The sequence below is a fragment of the Anomaloglossus baeobatrachus genome, unplaced genomic scaffold, assembly GCF_048569485.1.
Source record: "Anomaloglossus baeobatrachus isolate aAnoBae1 unplaced genomic scaffold, aAnoBae1.hap1 Scaffold_442, whole genome shotgun sequence".
In the NCBI taxonomy this organism is placed as follows: domain Eukaryota; kingdom Metazoa; phylum Chordata; class Amphibia; order Anura; family Aromobatidae; genus Anomaloglossus; species Anomaloglossus baeobatrachus.
This window is the reverse complement of record NW_027443757.1, coordinates 142116-164484: the sequence shown is the minus strand read 5'-3', so window position 1 is coordinate 164484 and position 22369 is coordinate 142116. Positions and strand designations below refer to the sequence as shown.

Here is a 22369-nt window from a genome sequence, read left to right as displayed (position 1 = left end):
TTTTGCCGCTGCCGACTAGCCATCTAGAAGTATATAGCCAAGATTGGTGACCGTACAGTGCAATGTATAGCATACAAGCATAAAGTACAAATGAACACTGCAGCACAAGCAATACAAGCAGCATAGAAGCCTGTGCCCTGGCACCTCTGCTCTTCTGCTGCTGTAGACTAGTCATCTAGGGGAATATAGCCCAGAAGAGTGACCATACAGTGCAATGTATAGCATACAAGCACAAGTACAAATGCACACTGCAGCCCATGCAATACAAGCAGCATAGAAAAAAACCTGTGCCCCAGCACCCTTGGTTTTCTGCTGCTGTAGTCTAGCCATTCCAGGAGAATATAGCTAAGACTAGCGACTGTACAGTGCAGTGTGTAGCATACAAGCATAAACACAAATGAACACTTCAGTACGTGCAATACAAGCAGCCTAGAAAGCCTGTGCCTTAGCACACCTGCTTTCCTGCTGCTGATGTGTCGCTCTCCAAGCGGGCATATAGCGACCTATGCAGTTAAAATACACATGTACACACTGCAGTATATATTGGGGTCAGCACTATGTGTGCCGCTTACCGCCCGCCTATAAGCGGGTGTATGGTCGCCACCGTCCTGCCTGGTTGCCGAAAGTCCGAGCTCGGACTGCAGTAATGGCTGCCGGCGTCTTCCCCAGCTCGTGTGAGGAGGGGCGGGCCGTGGGCGTGCCCCAAGTCAGAGCGGGAATCCGGCGTCCGACAGTGTGCAGTGAGAGGGCTGGAGCATGTAAATAAGGCTCCAGCCCTCGGCGCTGCTGATTGCTCAGCGTCTGTCCCCTTCCCTGAGTGACAGGGAGGGGGCGGGAACGAAGCGGCACTAGGCCGCAGAAGCCGGGGACTGGATTTATAAGCGCCGCCGCCGTAAAAGCGTGGTCGGCGCCCAGTCCCCGGCGAACTACAAGTCCCAGCCGCGCCGCCGCTCCCGGAGCGTCCGGCGCGGTAGTTCCCAATACACAAAGTCACTCAGCAAAGCTGCAGTGACTGTAACCCTTTACTGTCCCCGGCGCACTAGCACACCCAGCAAGTCTGGAGTGTGCTGTGCCTGTGTGTACGGGGACACAGAGTACCTGTAATGGTGCAGGGCCATGTCCCTGAACGGTACTCCAGCTCCGTATCCAGCAGGTTCAAATGGGTCTGTGGATGGAGCCCGGCGTCAGAGCTTTGAGGCCGGCAGGATCCCACTTCCTCAGAGCCCCCCAGGGGGATGTGGAAGGAAAGCAGCATGTGGGCTCCAGCCTCCGTACCAGCAATAGGTACCTCAACCTTACAACACCATCAACGGGTGAGAAGGGAGCATGCTGGGGGCCCTATATGGGCCCTCTTTTCTTCCATCCGAAATAGTCAGCAGCTACTGCTGACTAAAATCTGTGGAGCTATGCATGGATGTCTGACCTCCTTCGCACAAAGCTTGAAAACTGGAGAACCCGTGATACCACGGGGGGGTATAGCCAGAAGGGGAGGGGCCTTGCACTTTTTAGTGTAGTGCTTTGTGTGGCCTCCGGAGGCAGTAGCTATACCCCAATCGTCTGGGTCTCCCAATAGAGCGCTGAAGAAAAGTGTAAGGCCCCTCCCCTTCTGCGTATACACCCCCCGTGGGATCACGGGCTGCTTCAGTTTTAGTGCAAAAGCAAGAAGGAGGAAAGCCAATAACTGGTTAAACAAATTCAATCCGAAGGAACATCGGAGAACTGAAACCATTCAACATGAACAACATGTGTACCCGAACAACCAAAAAACCCGAAGGAACAGGGGCGGGTGCTGGGTCTCCCAATTGGAGCTAGAAGAAAAGGAATTTACGGTAAGTAACAAAATTCCCTTCTTCTTCGGCGCTCCATTGGGAGACCCAGACGATTGGGACGTCCAAAAGCAGTCCCTGGGTGGGTAAATTAATACCTCAAGTTTGGACTGTAAAAACAGCCCTTCCCTACATGGAGGCAACCGCCGCCTGCAGGACTCTTCTACTTAAGCTGGCATCCGCCTAAGCGTAGGCATGCACCTGATAACGCTTGGTGAAGGTGTGCAGACTCGCCCAGGTAGCCGCCTGGCACACCTGCTGAGCCGTAGCCTGGTGCCGTAATGCCCAGGACGCACCCACGGCTCTGGTAGAATGGGCCTTCAGCCCTGATGGAACCGGAAGCCCAGCAGAACGGTAGGCTTCAAGGATTGGTTCCTTGATCCATCGAGCCAGTGTGGATTTGGCAGCCTGCGACCCCTTGCGCTGACCAGTGACAAGGACAAAAAATGCATCCGATCGGCGCAGGGGCGCCGTGCGGGAAATGTAGATTCTGAGTGCTCTTCACCAGATCCAACAATGCAAATCCATTTCATATCGATGAAATGGACAAGAACAAAAGGAAGGTAAGGAGATATCCTGATTGTGATGAAAAGGGAATACCACCTTAGGGAGAAAAACTCCGGAATCGGGCGCAGCACTACGTTGTCTTGGTGAAACACCAGGAAGGGAGCTTTGGATGACCGCGCTGCTAGCTCGGACACTCTCCGAAGGGACGTGACCGCTACCAGAAAGGCCACTTTCTGTGAAAGTCGAGAAAGTGAAACATCCCTCAGAGGCTCGAATGGCGGCTTCTGGAGAGCAATTAGTACCCTGGTCAGATCCCATGGGTCTAACGGCCTCAGTACGGAGGGACAATGTGACAAACCCCCTGCAGGAACGTGCGTACCTGAGGAAGTCGTGCTAGCCGCTTCTGAAAAAATACAGACAGCGCTGCAACTTATCCTTTAAGGGAGCCGAGCAACAAACCTGTTTCCCAACCCGATTGCAGGAAGTAAAGACAAGTAGGCAATGCAAATGGCCAGGGAGACAGTCCCTGAACAGAGCACTAAGGTAAGAATATCTTCCACGTCCAGTGGTAGAACTTGGCAGGCGTCGGCTTCCTAGCCCGTCACATAGTGGCAATGACGTCATGAGATAATCCTGAAGACGCTAGGATCCAGGACTCAATGGCCACCCAGTCAGGTTTAGGGCCGTAGGATTCAGATGGAAAAAACGGCCCTTGGGACAGTAAGTTTGTCCGGTCTGGTAGTGCCCACGGCTGGCCGACTGTGAGATGCCACAGATCCGGGTACCACGACCTCTTCTGCTAGTCTGAGGCGACGAGGAGGGCGCGGCGGCAATCGGCGCTGATCTTGCGTAGCACTCTGGGCAACAGTGCCAGAGGGGGAAACACATAGGGTAGCTGGAACTGCGACCCATCCTAAACTAAGGCGCCTGCCGCCAGAGCTCGTTGATCGTAAGACCACAGCATGAAACTCGTGACCTTGGTGTTGTGCCTAGACGCCATTAGGTCGACGTCCGGCCTCCCCCGAAGGCCCCAGATTTCCTGAAACCCGTCCGGGTGCAGAGACCATTCCCCTGCGTCCATACCCTGGCGACTGAGGAAGTCTGCTTCCCAGTTTTCTACGCCCGGGATGTGAACTGCGGATATGGTGGATGCTCTGTCTTCCACCCACATCAGAATCCGCCGGACTTCTTGGGAGGCTTGCCGACTGCGTATTCTGCCTTGGTGGTTGATGTATGCTACCGCTGTGGAGTTGTCCGACTGAACTCGGATCTGTTTGCATTCCAGCCACTGCTGGAAGGCTAGTAGGGCAAGATACACTGCTTAGATTTCCAGAACATTGATCTGAAGGGTGGACTCCTGCTGAGTCCACGTACCCTGAGCCCTGTGGTGGAGAAAGACTATTCTCCACCCTGACAGACTCACGTCTGTCGTGACCGCCGTCCAGGATGGGGGTAGGAAGGACCTTCCTTTTGACAATGAGGTGGGAAGAAGTCACCACTGAAGAGAGTCCTTGACCGTCTGAGAAAAGGAGACGTTCCTGTCTAGGGACGTCGACTTCCCATCGCTTTGGCGGAGAATGTCCCATTGAAGTGGACGCAGATGAAACTGCGCGAAAGGGACTGCCTCCATTGCTGCTACCATCTTCGGTAGGAAGTGCATGAGGCGTCTTAAGGGGTGTGACTGGCCTTGAAGGAGAGACTGCACCCCCGTCTGTAGTGAACGCTGTTTGTCCAGCGGAAGCTTCACTATCGCTGAGAGAGTATAGAACTCTATGCCAAGATATGTCAGTAATTGGGTCGGTGTCAGATTTAACTTTGAAAAGTTGATGATCCACCCGAAACTCTGGAGAGCCTCCAGCGCAACGTTCAGGCTGCGTTGGCATGCCTCTTGAGAGGGTGCGTTGACAAGTAGATCGTCCAAGTAAGTGATCACAGAGTGACCCTGAGAGTGCCGGACTGCTACCACTGCTGCCGTGACCTTGGTGAAAACCCGTGGGGCTGTCGCCAGACCTAAGGGCAGGTCTACGAACTGAAGTTGCTCGTTTTCATAACGAATCGCAGCAAAACGCTGGTGCTCTGGAGCAATTGGCACGTGGAGATAAGCATCCTGATGTCTCTTGATGCCAGGAATCTCCTTGAGACCTTGAGGCAATGACGGAGCGGAGGGATTCCATCCGGAACCGCCTGGTTTACACTGCTTTTTGAGCAGTTTTAGGTCTAGAACGGAACGGAAGAGCCGTCCTTTTTTGGCACCACAACCAGATTGGAGTAAAAACCGTGACCTTGTTCCTGAAGAGGAACAGGGATTATCACTCCTTCTGCCTGCAGAAGAGCATCGGCTCGGTCGAGAGGTGGGGAAGTTCTGAAGAATCGAGCCGGAGGACGAGAACAAAACTCTATCCTGTACACGTGAGAGAAAATGTCTCTCACCCACCGGTCTTTGACCTGTGGCAGCTAAATGCCGCCAAAGCGGGAGAGTCTGCCACCGACCGTGGATGCGGAGAGAGAGAGAGAGAGGGCTGAAAGTCATGAGGAAACCGCCTTGGTAGCGGTTCCTCCGGCTGCCTTCTGTGGGCGTGATTGAGCCCGCCAGGAGTCTGAGCCCCTCTGAGCCTTTTGAGTCCTTTTGGACTAGGAAAATTGGGACCAGCCCGAGCCTGGAAAGGACCGAAACGTCGACTGTCCTTCCTTGGGTCTTGTTTGATCTGGGCTGGTGTAAGGAAGAACCCTTACCCTTGGCCTGTTTAATGATTTCATCCAATCGCTCAGCCAACAGTCTGTCACCAGATAATGGCAAACTGGTTAAGCCCTTTTTGGAAGCAGGAGCTGCCTTCCATTCCCTTAACCCCAAGGGTCTGCGCAAAACCACGGAGTTGGCGTATGCCACCGGCGTACGGCCCGTAGAGTCCAGGACAGCATGAATAGCGTAAGTCGCAATGCGAGGTTAAGGACGCCACCTGCGGCACAGATGTACGTGTGACAGTGTCTATCTGCGCAAGACCAGCTGAAATAGCTTGGAGTGACCATACGGCTGCGAATGCCGGAGCAAACGACACGCCGATAGCTTCACAGACAGATTTCAACCAGAGGTCCATCTGTCTGTCAATGGCATCTTTAAGTGAAGTCCCGTCTTCCACTGCAACTATGGAGGATGTCGCGGTGGAGAAAAGCTTGTCTGGATAAGCGTAGTGTTTGTGGACTGCTCCTCTGAGTCAGAGAGGCCCAAAAGGTACTGAATTTACGCTTGGGATACCTGAAATGGAATTTCTCCTGCTGAAGCTGCCTCCTCCACTGGAGGGGCTGAGGGAGAAATATCCACCAGTGTATTGATGGGCGCTATGAGATCATTCACCATGGCGTCCCATTAGGAGCATCCAGAATGAAAGCGGTCTCAGGATCAGAAACCTGACCAGCTACCTTATCAAACAGAGAATCCCCTCGCTGAGACCCTGACCAGTGTGTGAAGTCGAGGGCCTCTCCCAGCGAGCTCGCTTAGGCTGTCTGGGACTGTCGTCCGTGTCAGAGCCTTCAGTCTGGGATGTATGGGACCCCCTTGGAGCACGGATTAGTTCCAACTGAGGGAGACCGGGGAGCCTTGATTCAACAATGCCCTTGGTCTGAGTCACCACCCTGGACTGCAAAGTTGCTAGAATTTTGTTCATAGTCCAAGACATTTTATCAGCAAAAAAAAATGCAAACTCTGTCCTCTGGACAGTTTCACAGGTGGCCCTCTCTGGGCCACCACTAGCAGAGACTCTACCCATTAGGGGTTAGTGGAACCTGCCGGTACAACAGCCTCACGTGCGATACAGACAGGAAAGCCTGTGCCTTGGCCCCCTTGCTCTATGCTGACGACATGCTGTTGTCTCCTAAGAGCTATCTAGGGGTATATCGCCAAGAAGCAACCGTACAGCCACAAGTCTCAGCCGCGCCGCAGCCTCCAGCGCGGCAGTTTCCCACAGATAAACTCACTCAGCTAAGCTGCAGTGAGTATAGTCCAAGCGCGCAGCGCTGTTGTCCTCGGCGCACTAACACGCCCAGCAATGCTGGCGTGTGTCTGTGTATGGTCTTGCAAATATAAGTACAAGCATAAAGTACACAAAAAAAAAACACTGTGGCAATAGTGGGGTCAGCACCAAGGTGCTGCTTACCGCCCGCATAAGCGGGTAAGTGGTCGCCAGAATCCCTTTGCTGGGTCTCCCAGAGCCTGTGTCCGTTCTCCAGCTTAGATTGCCTGCAGGAATGGCTGCCGGCGTCCTGTGAAGAGGGGCGGGCCGTGGGCGTGCCCCAGACAAGAGCGGGAAACTGGCGTCCCCCTGTGCCCAGTGAGAGGGCTGGAGTATGTAAATAAGACTCCAGCCCTCGGCGCTGACTATTGTACAGCGTCTCTCCCCTTCCCTGACTGACAGGGCTGGGGGCGGGAACGAAACGTAACTAGGCCGCAAAAGCCGGGGACTAGATTTATAAGCGCTGCCGTCGTAAAAGCGCGGCAGCGCGAAAGTCCCCGGCGCACCACAAGTCTCAGCCGCGCCGCAGCTCCAGCAGCGGCTGGCGCGGTAGTTCCCGACACATAAACTCACTCAGCTAAGCTGCAGTGAGTAAAGCCCAAGCGCGCAGCGCTACTGTCCCCGGCGCACTAACACACCCAGCAACGCTGGAGTGTGTCTGTGCATAGACTGTACGGGGACACAGAGTACCTTAAAGTTGCAGGGCCTGTCCCTGACGATACTCCGCTCCATTCCAGCAGGATCTCCGGGTCTGTGGATGGAGCCCGGCCTCAGAGCCTGGAGGCCGGTAAGATCCCACTTCACCAGAGCCCTTCAGGGGGATGGGGAAGGAAAACAGCATGTGGGCTCCAGCCTCCGTACCCGCAATGGGTACCTCAACCTTAACAAACACCGCCGACAAAAGTGGGGTGAGAAGGGAGCATGCTGGGGGCCCTAGTATGGGCCCTCTTTTCTTCCATCCGACATAGTCAGCAGCTGCTGCTGACTAAAAACAGTGGAGCTATGCGTGGATGTCTGGCCTCCTTCGCACAAAGCATAAAACTGAAGCAGCCCGTGATCCCACGGGGGGTGTATACGCAGAAGGGGAGGGGCCTTACACTTTTTAGTGTAATACTTTGTGTGGCCTCCGGAGGCAGTAGCTATACACCCAATCGTCTGGGTCTCCCAATGGAGCGCCGAAGAAACTGCAGGTGCCTGCGGAAAAGAAGTGACATGCACATTAATTCCACAGGTATAAAGAAGGGAATTTTGTTCACTTACCGTAAATTCCTTTTCTTCTAGCTCCAATTGGGAGACCCAGACAATTGGGTGTATAGGCTATGCCTCCGGAGGCCGCACAAAGTATTACACTAAAAGTGTAAAGCCCCTCCCCTTCTGCCTATACACCCCCCGTGCTCCCACGGGCTCCTCAGTTTTGGTGCAAAAGCAAGAAGGAGGAAAAAATTATAAACTGGTTTAAAGTAAATTCAATCCGAAGGAATATCGGAGAACTGAAACCATTCAACATGAACAACATGTGTACACAAAAAAACAGGGGCGGGTGCTGGGTCTCCCAATTAGAGCTAGAAGAAAAGGAATTTACGGTAAGTAAACAAAATTCCCTTCTTCTTTGTCGCTCCATTGGGAGACCCAGACAATTGGGACGTCCAAAAGCAATCCCTGGGTGGGTAAAATAATACCTCGTAATGGAGCCGTAAAACGGCCCCTTCCTACAGGTGGGCAACCGCCGCCTGAAGGACTCGTCTACCTAGGCTGGCATCCGCCGAAGCATAGGTATGAACCTGATAGTGTTTCGTGAAAGTGTGCAGGCTCGACCAGGTAGCCGCCTGACACACCTGCTGAGCCGTAGCCTGGTGCCTCAAAGCCCAGGACGCGCCCACGGCTCTGGTAGAATGGGCCTTCAGCCCTGCGGGAACCGGAAGCCCAGCAGAACGGTAAGCTTCGAGAATTGGCTCCTTGATCCACCGAGCCAGGGTTGATTTGGAAGCCTGTGACCCTTTATGCTGGCCAGCGACAAGGACAAAGAGTGCATCCGAGCGGCGCAGGGGCGCCGTACGAGAAATGTAGAGTCTGAGTGCTCTCACCAGATCTAACAAGTGCAAATCCTTTTCACATTGGTGAACTGGATGAGGACAAAGAAGGGAATTTTGTTACTTACCGTAAATTCCTTTTCTTCTAGCTCTTATTGGGAGACCCAGACGATTGGGGTATAGCTACTGCCCTCCGGAGGCCACACAAAGCACTACACTAAAAAGTGCAAGGCCCCTCCCCTTCTGGCTATACCCCCCCGTGGTATCACGGGTACTCCAGTTTTAGTGCCAAAGCAAGAAGGAGGAAGCCAATAACTGGTTTAAACAAATTAACTCCGAGAAACATCGGAGAACCGAAAAAACCGTTCAACATGAACAACATGTGTACCCGCAAACCACAAAAAAATCCCGAAGGACAACAGGGCGGGTGCTGGGTCTCCCAATAAGAGCTAGAAGAAAAGGAATTTACGGTAAGTAACAAAATTCCCTTCTTCTTCAGCGCTCTATTGGGAGACCCAGACGATTGGGACGTCCAAAACCTGTCCCTGGGTGGGTAAAGAAATACCTCATGTTAGAGCTGCAAAAAAACAGCCCTCCCCTACGGGGATGTCACTGCCGCCTGCAGGACTCTTCTACCTAAGCTGGCATCCGCCGAAGCATAGGTATGCACCTGATAATGTTTGGTGAAAGTGTGCAGACTGGACCAGGTTGCTGCCTGGCACACCTGTTGAGCCGAAGCCTGGTGTCGTAATGCCCAGGACGCACCCACGGCTCTGGTTGAGTGGGCTTTTAGCCCTGAAGGAACCGGAAGCCCCGCAGAGCGGTAGGCCTCTAGAATTGGTTCTTTGATCCATCGAGCCAGGGTGGCTTTAGAAGCCTGCAATCCCTTGCGCGGACCAGCGACAAGGACAAAAAGAGCATCGGAACGGCGCATGGGCGCCGTTCGGGAAATGTAGATTCTGAGTGCTCTCACCAGATCTAGCAAATGTAAGTCCTTTTCATACCGGTGAACCGGATGAGGGTAAAAGGAAGGCAAGGATATATCCTGATTAAGATGAAACGAGGATACGACCTTAGGGAGAAACTCCGGAATGGGGCGCAGCACTACCTTGTCCTGGTGGAACACCAGGAAAGGAGCCTTGGATGACAAAGCTGCCAGCTCAGACACTCGCCGAAGCGATGTGATCGCGACAAGAAACGCCACTTTCTGTGACAGGCGAGAAAAGGAAACGTCCTTTAGAGGCTCGAAGGGCGGCTTTTGCAGAGCAACAAGTACTCTGTTCAGATCCCATGGATCTAACGGCCGCTTGTACGGGGGCACAATATGACAGACCCCCTGTAGGAACGTGCGCACCTTAGGAAGACGTGCTAGACGCTTCTGAAAAAACACCGACAGTGCCGAGACTTGCCCTTTAAGGGAGCTGAGCGACAAGCCCTTTTCCAACCCCGATTGCAGGAAGGAAAGAAAGGTGGGCAATGCAAATGGCCAAGGGGATACTCTCTGTGCAGAGCACCAAGATAAGAAAATCTTCCACGTTCTGTGGTAGATCTTAGCAGACGTTGACTTCCTAGCTTGTCTCATTGTGGCTACGACTCCTTGAGATAATCCTGCAGACGCTAGGATCCAGGACTCAATGGCCACACAGTCAGGTTCAGGGCCGCAGAATTCTGATGGAAAAACGGCCCTTGGAACAGTAAGTCTGGTCGGTCTGGCAGTGACCACGGTCGACCGACCGTGAGATGCCACAGATCCGGATACCACGATCTCCTCGGCCAGTCTGGGGCGACGAGTATGACGCGGCTGCAATCGGATCTGATCTTGCGTAACACTCTGGGCAAAAGTGCCAGAGGTGGAAAGACGTATGGGAGCCGGAACTGCGACCAATCTTGAACCAATGCGTCTGCCGCCAGAGCTCTTTGATCGCGCGACCTCGCCATGAATGCCGGGACCTTGTTGTTGTGCCGGGACGCCATTAGGTCGACGTCCGGCACTCCCCATCGGCGACAGATTTCCTGAAACACGTCCGGGTGAAGGGACCATTCCCCTGCGTCCATGCCCTGGCGACTGAGGAAGTCTGCTTCCCAGTTTTCTACGCCGGGGATGTGAACTGCGGATATGGTGGAGGCCGTGGCTTCCACCCACATCAGAATCCGCCGGACTTCCTGGAAGGCTTGCCGACTGCGTGTCCCCCCTTGGTGGTTGATGTATGCCACCGCTGTGGAGTTGTCCGACTGAATTCGGATCTGCCTTCCTTCCAGCCACTGCTGGAAGGCTAGTAGGGCAAGATACACTGCTCTGATTTCCAGAACATTGATCTGAAGGGTGGACTCCTGCGGAGTCCACGTCCCCTGAGCCCTGTGGTGGAGAAACACTGCTCCCCACCCTGACAGACTCGCATCTGTCGTGACCACTGCCCAGGATGGGGGCAGGAAGGATCTTCCCTGAGACAATGAGGTGGGAAGGAGCCACCATTGTAGAGAGTCCTTGGCCGTCTGGGAAAGAGAGACTTTCCTGTCCAGGGACGTTGACTTCCCGTCCCATTGGCGGAGAATGTCCCATTGAAGTGGACGCAGATGAAACTGCGCAAAGGGAACTGCTTCCATGGCTGCCACCATCTTCCCGAGGAAGTGCATGAGGCGCCGTAAGGGGTGCGACTGGCCCTGAAGGAGGGATTGCACCCCTGTCTGTAGTGACCGCTGTTTGTTCAGCGGAAGCTTCACTCTCGCTGCTCGAGTATGGAACTCCATGCCAAGATACGTTAGTGACTGTGTCGGAGACAGATTCGACTTTGGAAAGTTGATGATCCATCCGAACGTCTGTAGAGTCTCCAGTGTAGCATGTAGACTGAGTTGGCATGCCTCTTGAGAGGGTGCCTTGACAAGTAGATCGTCTAGGTAAGGGATCACCGAGTGTCCCTGAGAGTGCAAGACCGCTACCACTGCCGCCATGACCTTGGTGAAAACCCGTGGGGCTGTCGCCAGACCGAATGGCAGAGCTACGAACTGAAGATGTTCGTTTCCTATCACAAAACGTAGAAAACGTTGATGTTCTGTAGCAATTGGCACGTGGAGATAAGCATCTTTGATGTCTATTGAGGCAAGGAAGTCTCCTTGAGACATTGAGGCCACGACAGAGCGGAGGGTTTCCATCCGGAACCGCCTGGCGTGCACATGTTTGTTGAGCAGCTTTAGATCCAGAACAGGACGGAACGAGCCGTCCTTTTTTGGAACCACAAAGAGATTGGAGTAAAACCCTCTCCCTTGTTCCTGAGGCGGTACAGGAACCACTACTCCTTCCGCTCTTAGGGAGTCCACCGCCTGCAGCAGGGCATCTGCTCGGTCTGGATGTGGGGAGGTTCTGAAGAACCGAGCTGGAGGACGAGAACTGAACTCGATTCTGTACCCGCGAGACAAAATGTCTGTCACCCACCGGTCTTTGACCTGTGACATCCAAATAACGGAAAAGCGGGAGAGCCTGCCCCCGACCGGAGATGCGGAGGGGGGGAGCTGGAAGTCATGAGGTAGCCGCTTTGGAAGCGGTTCCTCCATTTGCTTTCTTGGGGCGCGCGTGAGCCCGCCAGGAATCTGAGCTTCTTTGCGTCCTCTGAGTCCCTTTGGACGAGGAGAATTGTGTCTTGCCCGAACCTCGAAAGGACTGAAACCTCTGCTGCCATTTTTTCTGCTGAGGTTTACTTGATCTGGGCTGGGGCAAAGAAGAGTCTTTACCCTTGGACTGTTTAATGATGTCAGCCAATGGCTCGCCAAACAGTCTATCTCTAGATAAAGGCAGGCTGGTTAAACATTTTTTGGAACCAGCATCTGCTTTCCAGTCCTTTAACCACAAGGCTCTGCGCAAAACTACCGAATTGGCGGACGCCATTGAGGTGCGGCTGGTAGATTCTAGGACCGCATTGATAGCGTAAGACGCAAACGCGGACATCTGCGAGGTAAGGGACGCCACTTGCGGCACCGCTGGATGTAAGATAGCATCCACTTTTGCTAACCCTGCTGAAATAGCTTGGAGTGCCCATACGGCTGCGAATGCTGGAGCAAACGACGCGCCGATAGCTTCATAGACAGATTTTAACCAGAGGTCCATCTGTCTGTCATTGGCATCCTTAAGTGAAGCCCCATCTTCCACTGCAACTATGGATCTAGCTGCAAGTTTGGAAATCGGGGGGTCAACTTTTGGACACTGGGTCCAGCGCTTGACCACATCAGGGGGGAAAGGAAAACGTGTATCCTTAGAACGTTTAGAGAAACGCCTTTCTGGATGAGCGTCGTGTTTCTGGATTGACTCTCTGAAGTCAGAGTGATCCAAGAAAGCACTTAATTTACGCTTGGGATAGAGAAAACGAAACTTCTCCTGCTCTGCAGCTGCCTCCTCTGCAGAAGGGGCTGGGGGAGAAATATCCAACAGTCTATTGATGGCTGAGATAAGCTCGTTTACCATGGCGTCCCCATCCGGGGTATCCAGATTGAGAGGGGTTCCAGGATAAGACTCCTGATCACTCTCATCAGACGCATCACAGAGCGACTGATTGCGCTGAGACCCTGAGCAGTGTGATGACGTTGAGGGTCTTTCCCAGCGAGCCCGCTTAGGGTGGCTGGGGCTATCATCTGAGTCATAATACTCAGCCTGTGAAGCCGGGGACCCCCTTGCAGTCTGGATTAAATCCAACTGAGGGGGATTAGAGGACAGAGACCTCGCCGTGTCCATAGACTGAGCCCCAGGCATGGATTGCAAAGTTTCAAGGATTTTTGCCATAGTCACAGACATATTATCAGCAAAAACTGCAAAGTCTGTCCCTGACACCGGGGCAGGACTTACAGGCGTCTCAGCCTGGGTCACTATCTCTCCTGACTCCGGCTGGCGAAGCAGCACCGGATCTGAGCATTGCACACAATGGGGGTCCTTGGAGCCTGCTGGTAGAGCAGCCCCACATGCAGCACACGCAGTGTACACAGCCCTAGCCTTGGCAGCCTTGCGTTTTGTGGATGACATGTTGCTGCCTCCTCAGAGCGATCTGGGTATACAGCCAGGAAGCGACCTCACAGTGCAAGCAATAAGGAAATATATATATGTCCAGTGACACAGTACACTAATACACACTGAGGCACTAGAGGGGCCAGCTGAAAAGCCGCTTACCGCCCGCTTAAGAGCGGGTGTGTGGTCGCCAAAAGCCCCCTAGTCCAGGTCTCCCAGAGCCTTGCGTCCTTCCTCCAGCCAGACATGCATGTAATGGCTGCCGGCGTCCTGAGAGAGGAGGGGGGGCGGGCCCTGGGCGTTCCTGACTAAGAGCGGGAAGCCTGCTTCCCTCTGTGCCTAGTGAGAGGGCTGGAGCATGTAAATCAGGCTCCAGCCCTCGTCGCTGCCGTGAAACAGCGTCTCTCCCCTACCCTGATTGACAGGGTGGGGGCGGGAACGAATCGGAGCTGCCGGCGTCCTAGGCCGCAAAAGCCGGGGACTAGATTTATAAACGCCACCGCCGTAAAAGCGCGGTCGGCGTGTCCCCGGCGAACTAAAAGTCACAGCAGCGCCGCCGGTCCAGCGGGGGTCGGCGCTGCGTTCCCACAACACAGAAAAAAGTCCCCCAGTTAAACTGTAGGAACACTAGCTCTAGCGTTACGGTCCCTGGCGCACTACAACACCCAGCCAGCCCGGAGTGTGTCCGTGCCTGCCGGGGACACAGAGTACCTGTATGATGCAGGGCCTTGTCCCTGATTGTACTCCTGCTCGGCATCCACCAGGTGCTATGGGTCTGTGGATGGAGCCCGGCGTCAGAGCTTTGAGGCCGGCAGGATCCCACTTCCACAGAGCCCTACAAGGGGATGTGGAAGGAAAACAGCATGTGGGGCTCCAGCCCCTGTACCAGCAATAGGTACCTCAACCTTACAACACCATCTACGGGTGAGAAGGGAGCATGCTGGGGGCCCTATATGGGCCCTCTTTTCTTCCATCCGAAATAGTCAGCAGCTACTGCTGACTAAAATCTGTGGAGCTATGCATGGAATGTCTGACCTCCTTCGCACAAAGCTTGAAAACTGGAGTACCCGTGATACCACGGGGGGGGTATAGCCAGAAGGGGAGGGGCCTTGCACTTTTTAGTGTAGTGCTTTGTGTGGCCTCCGGAGGGCAGTAGCTATACCCCAATCGTCTGGGTCTCCCAATAGAGCGCTGAAGAAAAGAAGGTAAGGAGATATCCTGATTGAGATGAAAGGGGGATACCACCTTGGGGAGAAATTCCGGAACCGGACGCAGAACCACCTTGTCCTGGTGAAACACCAGGAAAGGGGCTTTGCACGACAACGCTGCTAGCTCAGACACTCTCCGAAGAGAGGTGACTGCTACTAGGAAGACCACTTTCTGCGAAAGGCGTGAGAGAGAAATATCCCTCATTGGCTCGAATGGTGGTTTCTGAAGAGCCACCAGCACCCTGTTCAGATCCCAGGGTTCTAACGGCCGCTTGTAAGGAGGAACGATGTGACAAACCCCCTGCAGGAACGTGCGTACCTGTGGAAGTCTGGCTAGGCGCTTCTGGAAAAACACAGAGAGCGCTGAGACTTGTCCCTTAAGGGAGCCGAGCGACAAACCCTTTTCAAGTCCAGATTGAAGGAAGGACAGAAAAGTGGGCAAGGCAAAAGGCCAGGGAGAAAAACCCTGAGCAGAGCACCACGACAGGAAAATTTTCCACGTCCTGTGGTAGATCTTGGCGGACGTTGGTTTCCTAGCCTGTCTCATAGTGGCAATGACCTCTTGAGATAATCCTGAAGACGCTAGGATCCAGGACTCAATGGCCACACAGTCAGGTTGAGGGCCGCAGAATTCAGATGGAAAAACGGCCCTTGAGACAGCAAGTCTGGTCGGTCTGGTAGTGCCCACGGTTGGCCGACCGTGAGATGCCACAGATCCGGGTACCACGACCTCCTCGGCCAGTCTGGAGCGACGAGGATGACGCGGCGGCAGTCGGCCCTGATCTTGCGTAACACTCTGGGCAACAGTGCCAGCGGAGGAAACACATAAGGGAGCTGAAACTGCGACCAATCCTGAACTAAGGCGTCTGCCGCCAGAGCTCTGGGATCTTGAGACCGTGCCATGAACATTGGTACCTTGTTGTTGTGCCGGGACGCCATGAGGTCGACGTCCGGCACCCCCCAGCGGCAACAGATCTCCTGAAACACGTCCGGGTGAAGGGACCATTCCCCTGCGTCCATGCCCTGGCGTCTGAGATAATCTGCTTCCCAGTTTTCCACGCCCGGGATGTGAACTGCAGAGATGGTGGAGGCCGTGGCTTCCACCCACATCAAGATCCGCCGGACTTCCTGGAAAGCTTGCCGACTGCGTGTGCCGCCTTGGTGGTTGATGTATGCCACCGCTGTGGAATTGTCCGATTGAATTCGGATCTGCTTGCCTTCCAGCCACTGCTGGAACGCTTTCAGGGCAAGGTACACTGCCCGTATTTCCAGAACATTGATCTGAAGTGAGGACTCTTGCTGGGTCCACGTACCCTGAGCCCTGTGGTGGAGAAAAACCGCTCCCCACCCTGACAGACTCGCGTCCGTCGTGACCACCTCCCAGGATGGGGGTAGGAAGGATTTCCCCTTCGATAATGAAGTGGGAAGAAGCCACCACCGAAGGGAAGCTTTTGTCGCCTGAGAGAGAGAGACGTTCCTGTCGAGGGACGTCGGCTTCCTGTCCCATTTGCGAAGGATGTCCCATTGAAGAGGACGCAGGTGAAACTGCGCGAAAGGGACTGCCTCCATTGCTGCCACCATCTTCCCCAGGAAGTGCATGAGGCGCCTCAAGGGGTGTGCCTGACCTTGAAGGAGAGATTGTACCCCCTTCTGTAGCGACTGCTGCTTGATCAGCGGAAGCTTCACTATCGCTGAGAGGGTATGAAACTCCATGCCAAGATATGTCAGCGATTGGGCCGGTGTCAGATTTGACTTTGGAAAATTGATGATCCACCCGAAACTCTGGAGAGTCTCCAGAGTAGCGTCGAGGCTGTGTTGGCATGCCTCTTGAGAGGGTGCCTTGATCAGGAGATCGTCCAAGTAAGGGATCACCGAGTGACCCTGAGAGTGGAGGACCGCTACTACAGTAGCCATAACCTTGGTGAAAACCCGTGGGGCTGTTGCCAGGCCGAACGGCAGTGCCACGAACTGTAGGTGTTCGTCTCCTATGGCGAAGCGCAAGAAGCGCTGGTGCTCTGGAGCAATCGGTACGTGGAGATAAGCATCTTTGATATCGATCGATGCAAGGAAATCTCCCTGGGACATTGAGGCGATGACGGAGCGGAGGGATTCCATCCGGAACCGCCTGGTCTTTACGTGTTTGTTGAGCAGTTTCAGGTCCAGGACAGGACGGAAAGACCCGTCCTTCTTTGGGACCACAAACAGGTTGGAGTAACAACCGTGACCCTGTTGCTGAAGAGGAACAGGGACCACCACTCCTTCTGCCTTCAGAGTGCCCAGCGCCTGCAGAAGAGCCTCGGCTCGCTCGGGAGGCGGGGATGACCTGAAGAATCGAGTCGGGGGACGAGAGGTGAACTCTATCTTGTAACCGTGAGACAGAATGTCTCTCACCCAACGGTCTTTTACCCGTGGCAGCCAGGTGTCGCAAAAGCGGGAGAGCCTGCCACCGACCGAAGATGCGGAGTGGGGAGGCCGAAAGTCATGAGGAAGCCGCTTTGGTAGCGGCACCTCCTGTGGTCGTCTTTTTAGGACGTGACTTAGACCGCCATGAATCAGAGTTCCTTTGATCTTTCTGAGGCCTTTTGGACGAGGAGAATTGGGACCTGCCCGCGCCCCGAAAGGACCGAAACCTCGACTGCCCCCTCCTCTGTTGGGGTATGTTCGGTTTGGGCTGGGGTAAGGATGTATCCTTTCCCTTGGATTGTTTGATGATTTCATCCAAACGCTCGCCAAACAATCGGTCGCCAGAAATTGGCAAACTAGTTAAGCGCTTTTTGGAAGCAGAATCTGCCTTCCATTCCCGTAGCCACAAGGCCCTGCGGAGTACCACCGAATTGGCGGATGCAACCGCCGTACGGCTCGCAGAGTCCAGGACAGCATTAATAGCGTAAGACGCCATTGCTGACGTCTGAGCGGTTATGGACGCCACCTGCGGCGCGGAAGTGCGTGTGGCTGCGTCAATTTGCGCTTGACCTGCTGATATAGCTTGTAGCGCCCATACGGCTGCGAATGCTGGGGCAAAAGAAGCGCCGATAGCTTCATAGATGGATTTCAACCAGAGCTCCATCTGTCTGTCAGTGGCATCTTTGAGTGAAGCCCCATCTTCAACTGCAAGTATGGATCTAGCCGCCAGTCTGGAGATTGGAGGATCCACCTTGGGACACTGAGTCCAACCCTTGACCACGTCAGGGGGAAAGGGATAACGTGTATCCTTAAGGCGCTTAGAAAAACGCTTATCTGGACAAGCATGGTGATTCTGGACTGCCTCTCTGAAATCAGAGTGGTCCAGAAACATACTCGTTGTACGCTTGGGAAACCTGAAACGGAATTTCTCCTGCTGAGAAGCTGACTCCTCCGCCGGAGGAGCTGAGGGAGAAATATCCAACATTTTATTGATGGACGCAATAAGATCGTTCACTATTGCGTCCCCGTCAGGAGTATCAAGATTGAGAGCGGCCTCAGGATCAGAATCCTGATCAGCTACCTCCGCGTCATCAACCAGAGATTCCCCCCCCTGAGACCCTGCACAATATGATGATGTCGAGGGAATTGCCAAGCGAGCTCGCTTAGTCGGTCTGGGACTGGGGTCTGTGTCAGAGCCCTCAGCCAGGTTTCTATGATAATCCCCGGGGGGACATTGTTGGTCCAACTGAGGGGGGCCAGGGAACAATGATTCAACAGAGTCCCTGTGCTGAGATACCGGTCTGGACTGCAAGGCTTCTAGTATCTTAGCCATAGTCTCAGAGAGTTTATCCTTAAAGACTGCAAACTCCGTCCCTGTCACCTGGACAGTGTCAGCAGGTGGAGCCCCCTGGGCCCCCCCTAGCAGAGGCTCCAGCTGAGTAAGTGCAGCAGGGGCCGAGCAGTGCACACAGTGAGGGTCAGTGGAACCTGCCGGTAGCGGCGTCGTACATGCGGCGCAGGCAGCATAGTAAGCCTGTGTTTTGGCACCCCTGCCTTTTGTGGGCGCCATGCTATGTCTTCCCTGAGTAACACAATAGGGAATATAGCCAGAAAGCAACTGTGCACTATACAGTGTAAAATATCATAAACATATAATTACACTTCTGCACACTGGGGCTAGCACCACAGGTGCTGCTTACCACCCGATTAAAACGGTTGTGAGGCCACCAGAATCCCTGCCTGGGTCTCCCAGAATTTGTCCCCCTCTGCAGCGTCCGAGGAGCTGACAGGAATGGCTGCCGGCGTCCTGAGGAGATGAGGGAGCTGTGGGCGTGACCCAGAAAGTGCGGGAGCTGGTGCCTGCACTGTGCACAGTGAGGGGGGTGGAGTATGCAAAGCATGCTCCAGCCCTCACTGCTGCACGTCTGTACAGCGTTCCGCCCTACCCCTGCCTGTCAGGGCTGTGGGCGGGAGGAGGAAACACTAGGCCGTACAAGCCGGGGACTCAAGTAATAAGCGCGGCTGCCATAAAAGCGCGGCCGCGAGGAAGTCCCCGGCGCACTATAAGTCCCAGCCGCGCCGCAGTGTTAAAACATGGCGGCGGCGGTAGTGCGGTAGTCCCCCTACATAAACACACTCAGCGACGCTGAGTGTGTAATGGCACATTAACCCGGTCAGCGCCGCGGTCCCCGGTGCACTAGCACACCCAGCAATGCTGGAGTGTTGCTGTGCGCGGTCCCCACAGGGACACAGAGTACCTCCAAGTAGCAGGGCCATGTCCCTGAACGATACCCGGCTCCTATCCAGCAGGCTCCACAGGAGTTGTGGATGAAGCACGGTCTCAGTGCCTGGAGACCGATAGGATCCCACTTCACCCAGAGCCCTAAGGGGGATGGGGAAGGAAAACAGCATGTGGGCTCCAGCCTCCGTACCCGCAATGGATACCTCAACCTTAACCACACCGCCGACAAGAGTGGGGTGAGAAGGGAGCATGCTGGGGGCCCTATATGGGCCCACTTTTCTTCCATCCGACATAGTCAGCAGCTGCTGCTGACCAATCTGTGGAGCTGTGCTGTGCATGTCTGCCTCCTTCGCACAAAGCAAAAAACTGAGGAGCCCGTGGGAGCACGGGGGGTGTATAGGCAGAAGGGGAGGGGCTTTACACTTTTAGTGTAATACTTTGTGCGGCCTCCGGAGGCATAGCCTATACACCTAATTGTCTGGGTCTCCCAATGGAGCGACAAAGAAAAAACGCATTTTTTTTTAAACCCATAGGTTTTGCTGGGGAATGACTGTAGCAATGTTAAAAACATTTTCTGCAGCAAATCTGTGGTAAAAGCCACAGCGTGTGCACAGGGCCTTAAAAAGCAGCAAATAGTTTGATGAATTTGTCGCAAACCACTGTCACTAAGGGAAGAGTCGGACGGGGATGGCAGGCTTGGACTGGCCGGCGGCTCTCCCCACCCGAGCACAACGGCCTCATGCTCCTCTATGCAGCAGTCACTCTTTGGTGGGGAGAGCCGCCGGCCAGTCCAAGCCTGCCATCCCCGTCCGAGTTATAAGATCGTCCGACTCTTCACAGATTAAAGCTTTGTGCCCACGGGACTCTGTACCAGTGGATTTTGCTGCTGAAAACCTGCGGATTTATCTCGATTTTCTAGATAAATCCGGAGGTTTTAGCAAGTACAGACACTCCCCATGTTATCCTATGGGACATGGGGAGTGCTGTGTCCATGCTGCGGTATGTGCGGCTGCAGAATATGCTGCAGATGTCCTGCAGCCGCACGTAACTACATGTCAATTATTCCTGCGGACGTTCCGCCTCTCCACTATGGAGACTTCCGTGGGTAAGTCACATGAATGTCCGCAGGTTTCCCGCAGATATTTCGCTGGAATCCCGTAGGTATGGATAGCTGCGGATTCCGGGGATCAGCTGCGGGAAACCTGCGGATATATCCGCGAGTACAGTGTCCCGGGGCCACATAGTCTAAGACGTTTTCATGTAGAAACCCCTGTGAAATGCTGTGATGTATCAGGGCCCCAGTGTCAGCGCTCCGTACTTATCACCGGCTGTTACTCTTTGCAGTGTACATGATAAAGCTGGGCACCCTGGAGAATGAGGGCACGGCAGAGGTGGAGTGGCGCTGGCATCCATACACCAACACCGCTAAGAAGAGGAAATATCTCACCAATGAATAGTATTTGTGTGTTACCTGTAAATAAAGATCTTTATATAAGGACGGGACGTGGAGAATCTCTTCAATGTAACTTATTTTAATGAGTGTAAACTGTTAACTACAGAGAACAAGTTACAGAATAACCACTAATAACTGCTAATAACTCCTAATAACTGCTAATAACCCCTAATAACTGCTAATAACCCCTAATAACTGCTGATAACCACTAATAACTGCTAATAACCCCTAATAACTGCTAATAACCCCTAATAACTGCTAATAACCCCTAATAACTGCTAATAACCCCTAATAACTGCTAATAACCCCTAATAACTGCTAATAACCCCTAATAACTGCTAATAACCCCTAATAACTGCTAATAACCCCTAATAACTGCTAATAACCCCTAATAACTGCTAATAACCCCTAATAACTGCTAATAACCACTAATAACTGCTAATAACCCCTAATAACTGCTAATAACCCCTAATAACTGCTAATAACCCCTAATAACTGCTAATAACCCCTAATAACTGCTAATAACCCCTAATAACTGCTAATAACCACTAATAACTGCTAATAACCCCTAATAACTGCTAATAACGCCTAATAACTGCTAATAACCCCTAATAACTGCTAATAACCCCTAATAACTGCTAATAACTGCTAATAACCACTAATAACTGCTAATAACCACTAATAACTGCTAATAACCACTAATACCTCTCCTATCCCATCGGCTGCTCCTTCCTCAGTACTCCTCCCCCTCTTCAGCCTCCGCGTCTACAGAGTCTATTCCCACTTCTTCGTAGTCCTTTTCCAGCGCGGCCAGATCTTCTCGGGCCTCGGAGAACTCTCCTTCCTCCATTCCCTCTCCCACGTACCAGTGCACGAAGGCTCGCTTGGCGTACATCAGATCGAACTTGTGGTCCAGCCGGGCCCAGGCCTCTGCGATGGCCGTAGTGTTGCTCAGCATGCACACAGCGCGCTGCACTTTGGCCAGGTCTCCCCCGGGCACCACTGTTGGGGGCTGGTAGTTGATTCCGACCTGAGGGGAGAGGTAATAAGCGGTAAGCTCTGACAGCCGGCTTCTATGCAGCGTAAGGAGACTCCCAACTCCCATTTGGCTGATTCTTCATTCATTTAGGCTAAGTTCACACTTCCGTTGTTTTGCTTCAGTCACAATCCATCGCCTTGAGGAATTACGGTTTCCTGCAAAATATTTTGCAGGAATCCAGTTTTTCCCCATAGACTTCTATTAGCGACAGATTGTGACTGATGATGCTGCGTTGCATCCGCTGCGTGACGGTCAGTTGTTTTTTGACTGACCGCCGGGCGGGAGCAACGCAGCATGTAACGGTTTGATCCGTAGGATTTCGTGCGCATGCGCTCTCTGGCTCCCTGCACCCGTAACCAGGATACACATAGGGTTACTAACCAATGCGCTTTGGTTAGTTACCCGATATTTACACTGGTTACGTGTGCAGGGAGCCAGCGCTGAGCGGTGTATGCTGGTAACCAAGATAAATATCGGGTAACCAAGCAAAAAGTGCTTTGCTTTTAACTGATATTTACCCTGGCCCTCGCCCTCCCCAGCCTGAGAATATCGGGCCGCCGCTGTGTGCTTACCCGGCTGGACGGTAAAAATACGGCGGAGCACACGCTTTTTTTTTTAATATGTACATTGGATTTCTATGTGTCTGTGCATTATATATGTATACTTC

General features: G+C 53.5%; 2 protein-coding genes and 1 long non-coding RNA gene across 3 annotated transcripts in view; 2 read left to right on the top strand and 1 right to left on the bottom strand.

The window, feature by feature from the left end:
- The window catches only part of LOC142279874 (uncharacterized), a 41332-nt gene extending 20624 nt beyond the window's left edge, over positions 1-20708 (top strand). Inside the window, exon 2 of the long non-coding RNA XR_012742289.1 lies at positions 20555-20708. This is a non-coding gene — a long non-coding RNA (uncharacterized LOC142279874). The remainder of the gene's footprint in view (positions 1-20554) is intronic.
- Positions 1-22369, top strand: part of LOC142279871 (uncharacterized) — a 153098-nt gene that overhangs the window by 93827 nt on the left and 36902 nt on the right. The gene's annotated exons all lie outside the window — the stretch shown is intronic.
- LOC142279869 (tubulin alpha-3 chain-like) overlaps positions 21217-22369 on the bottom strand; it is a 50348-nt gene continuing 49195 nt past the window's right edge. Inside the window, exon 5 of the mRNA XM_075332704.1 lies at positions 21217-21693. Within this exon, the coding sequence (XP_075188819.1) occupies positions 21397-21693 (297 nt within the window). The 3' untranslated portion in view covers positions 21217-21396. The remainder of the gene's footprint in view (positions 21694-22369) is intronic.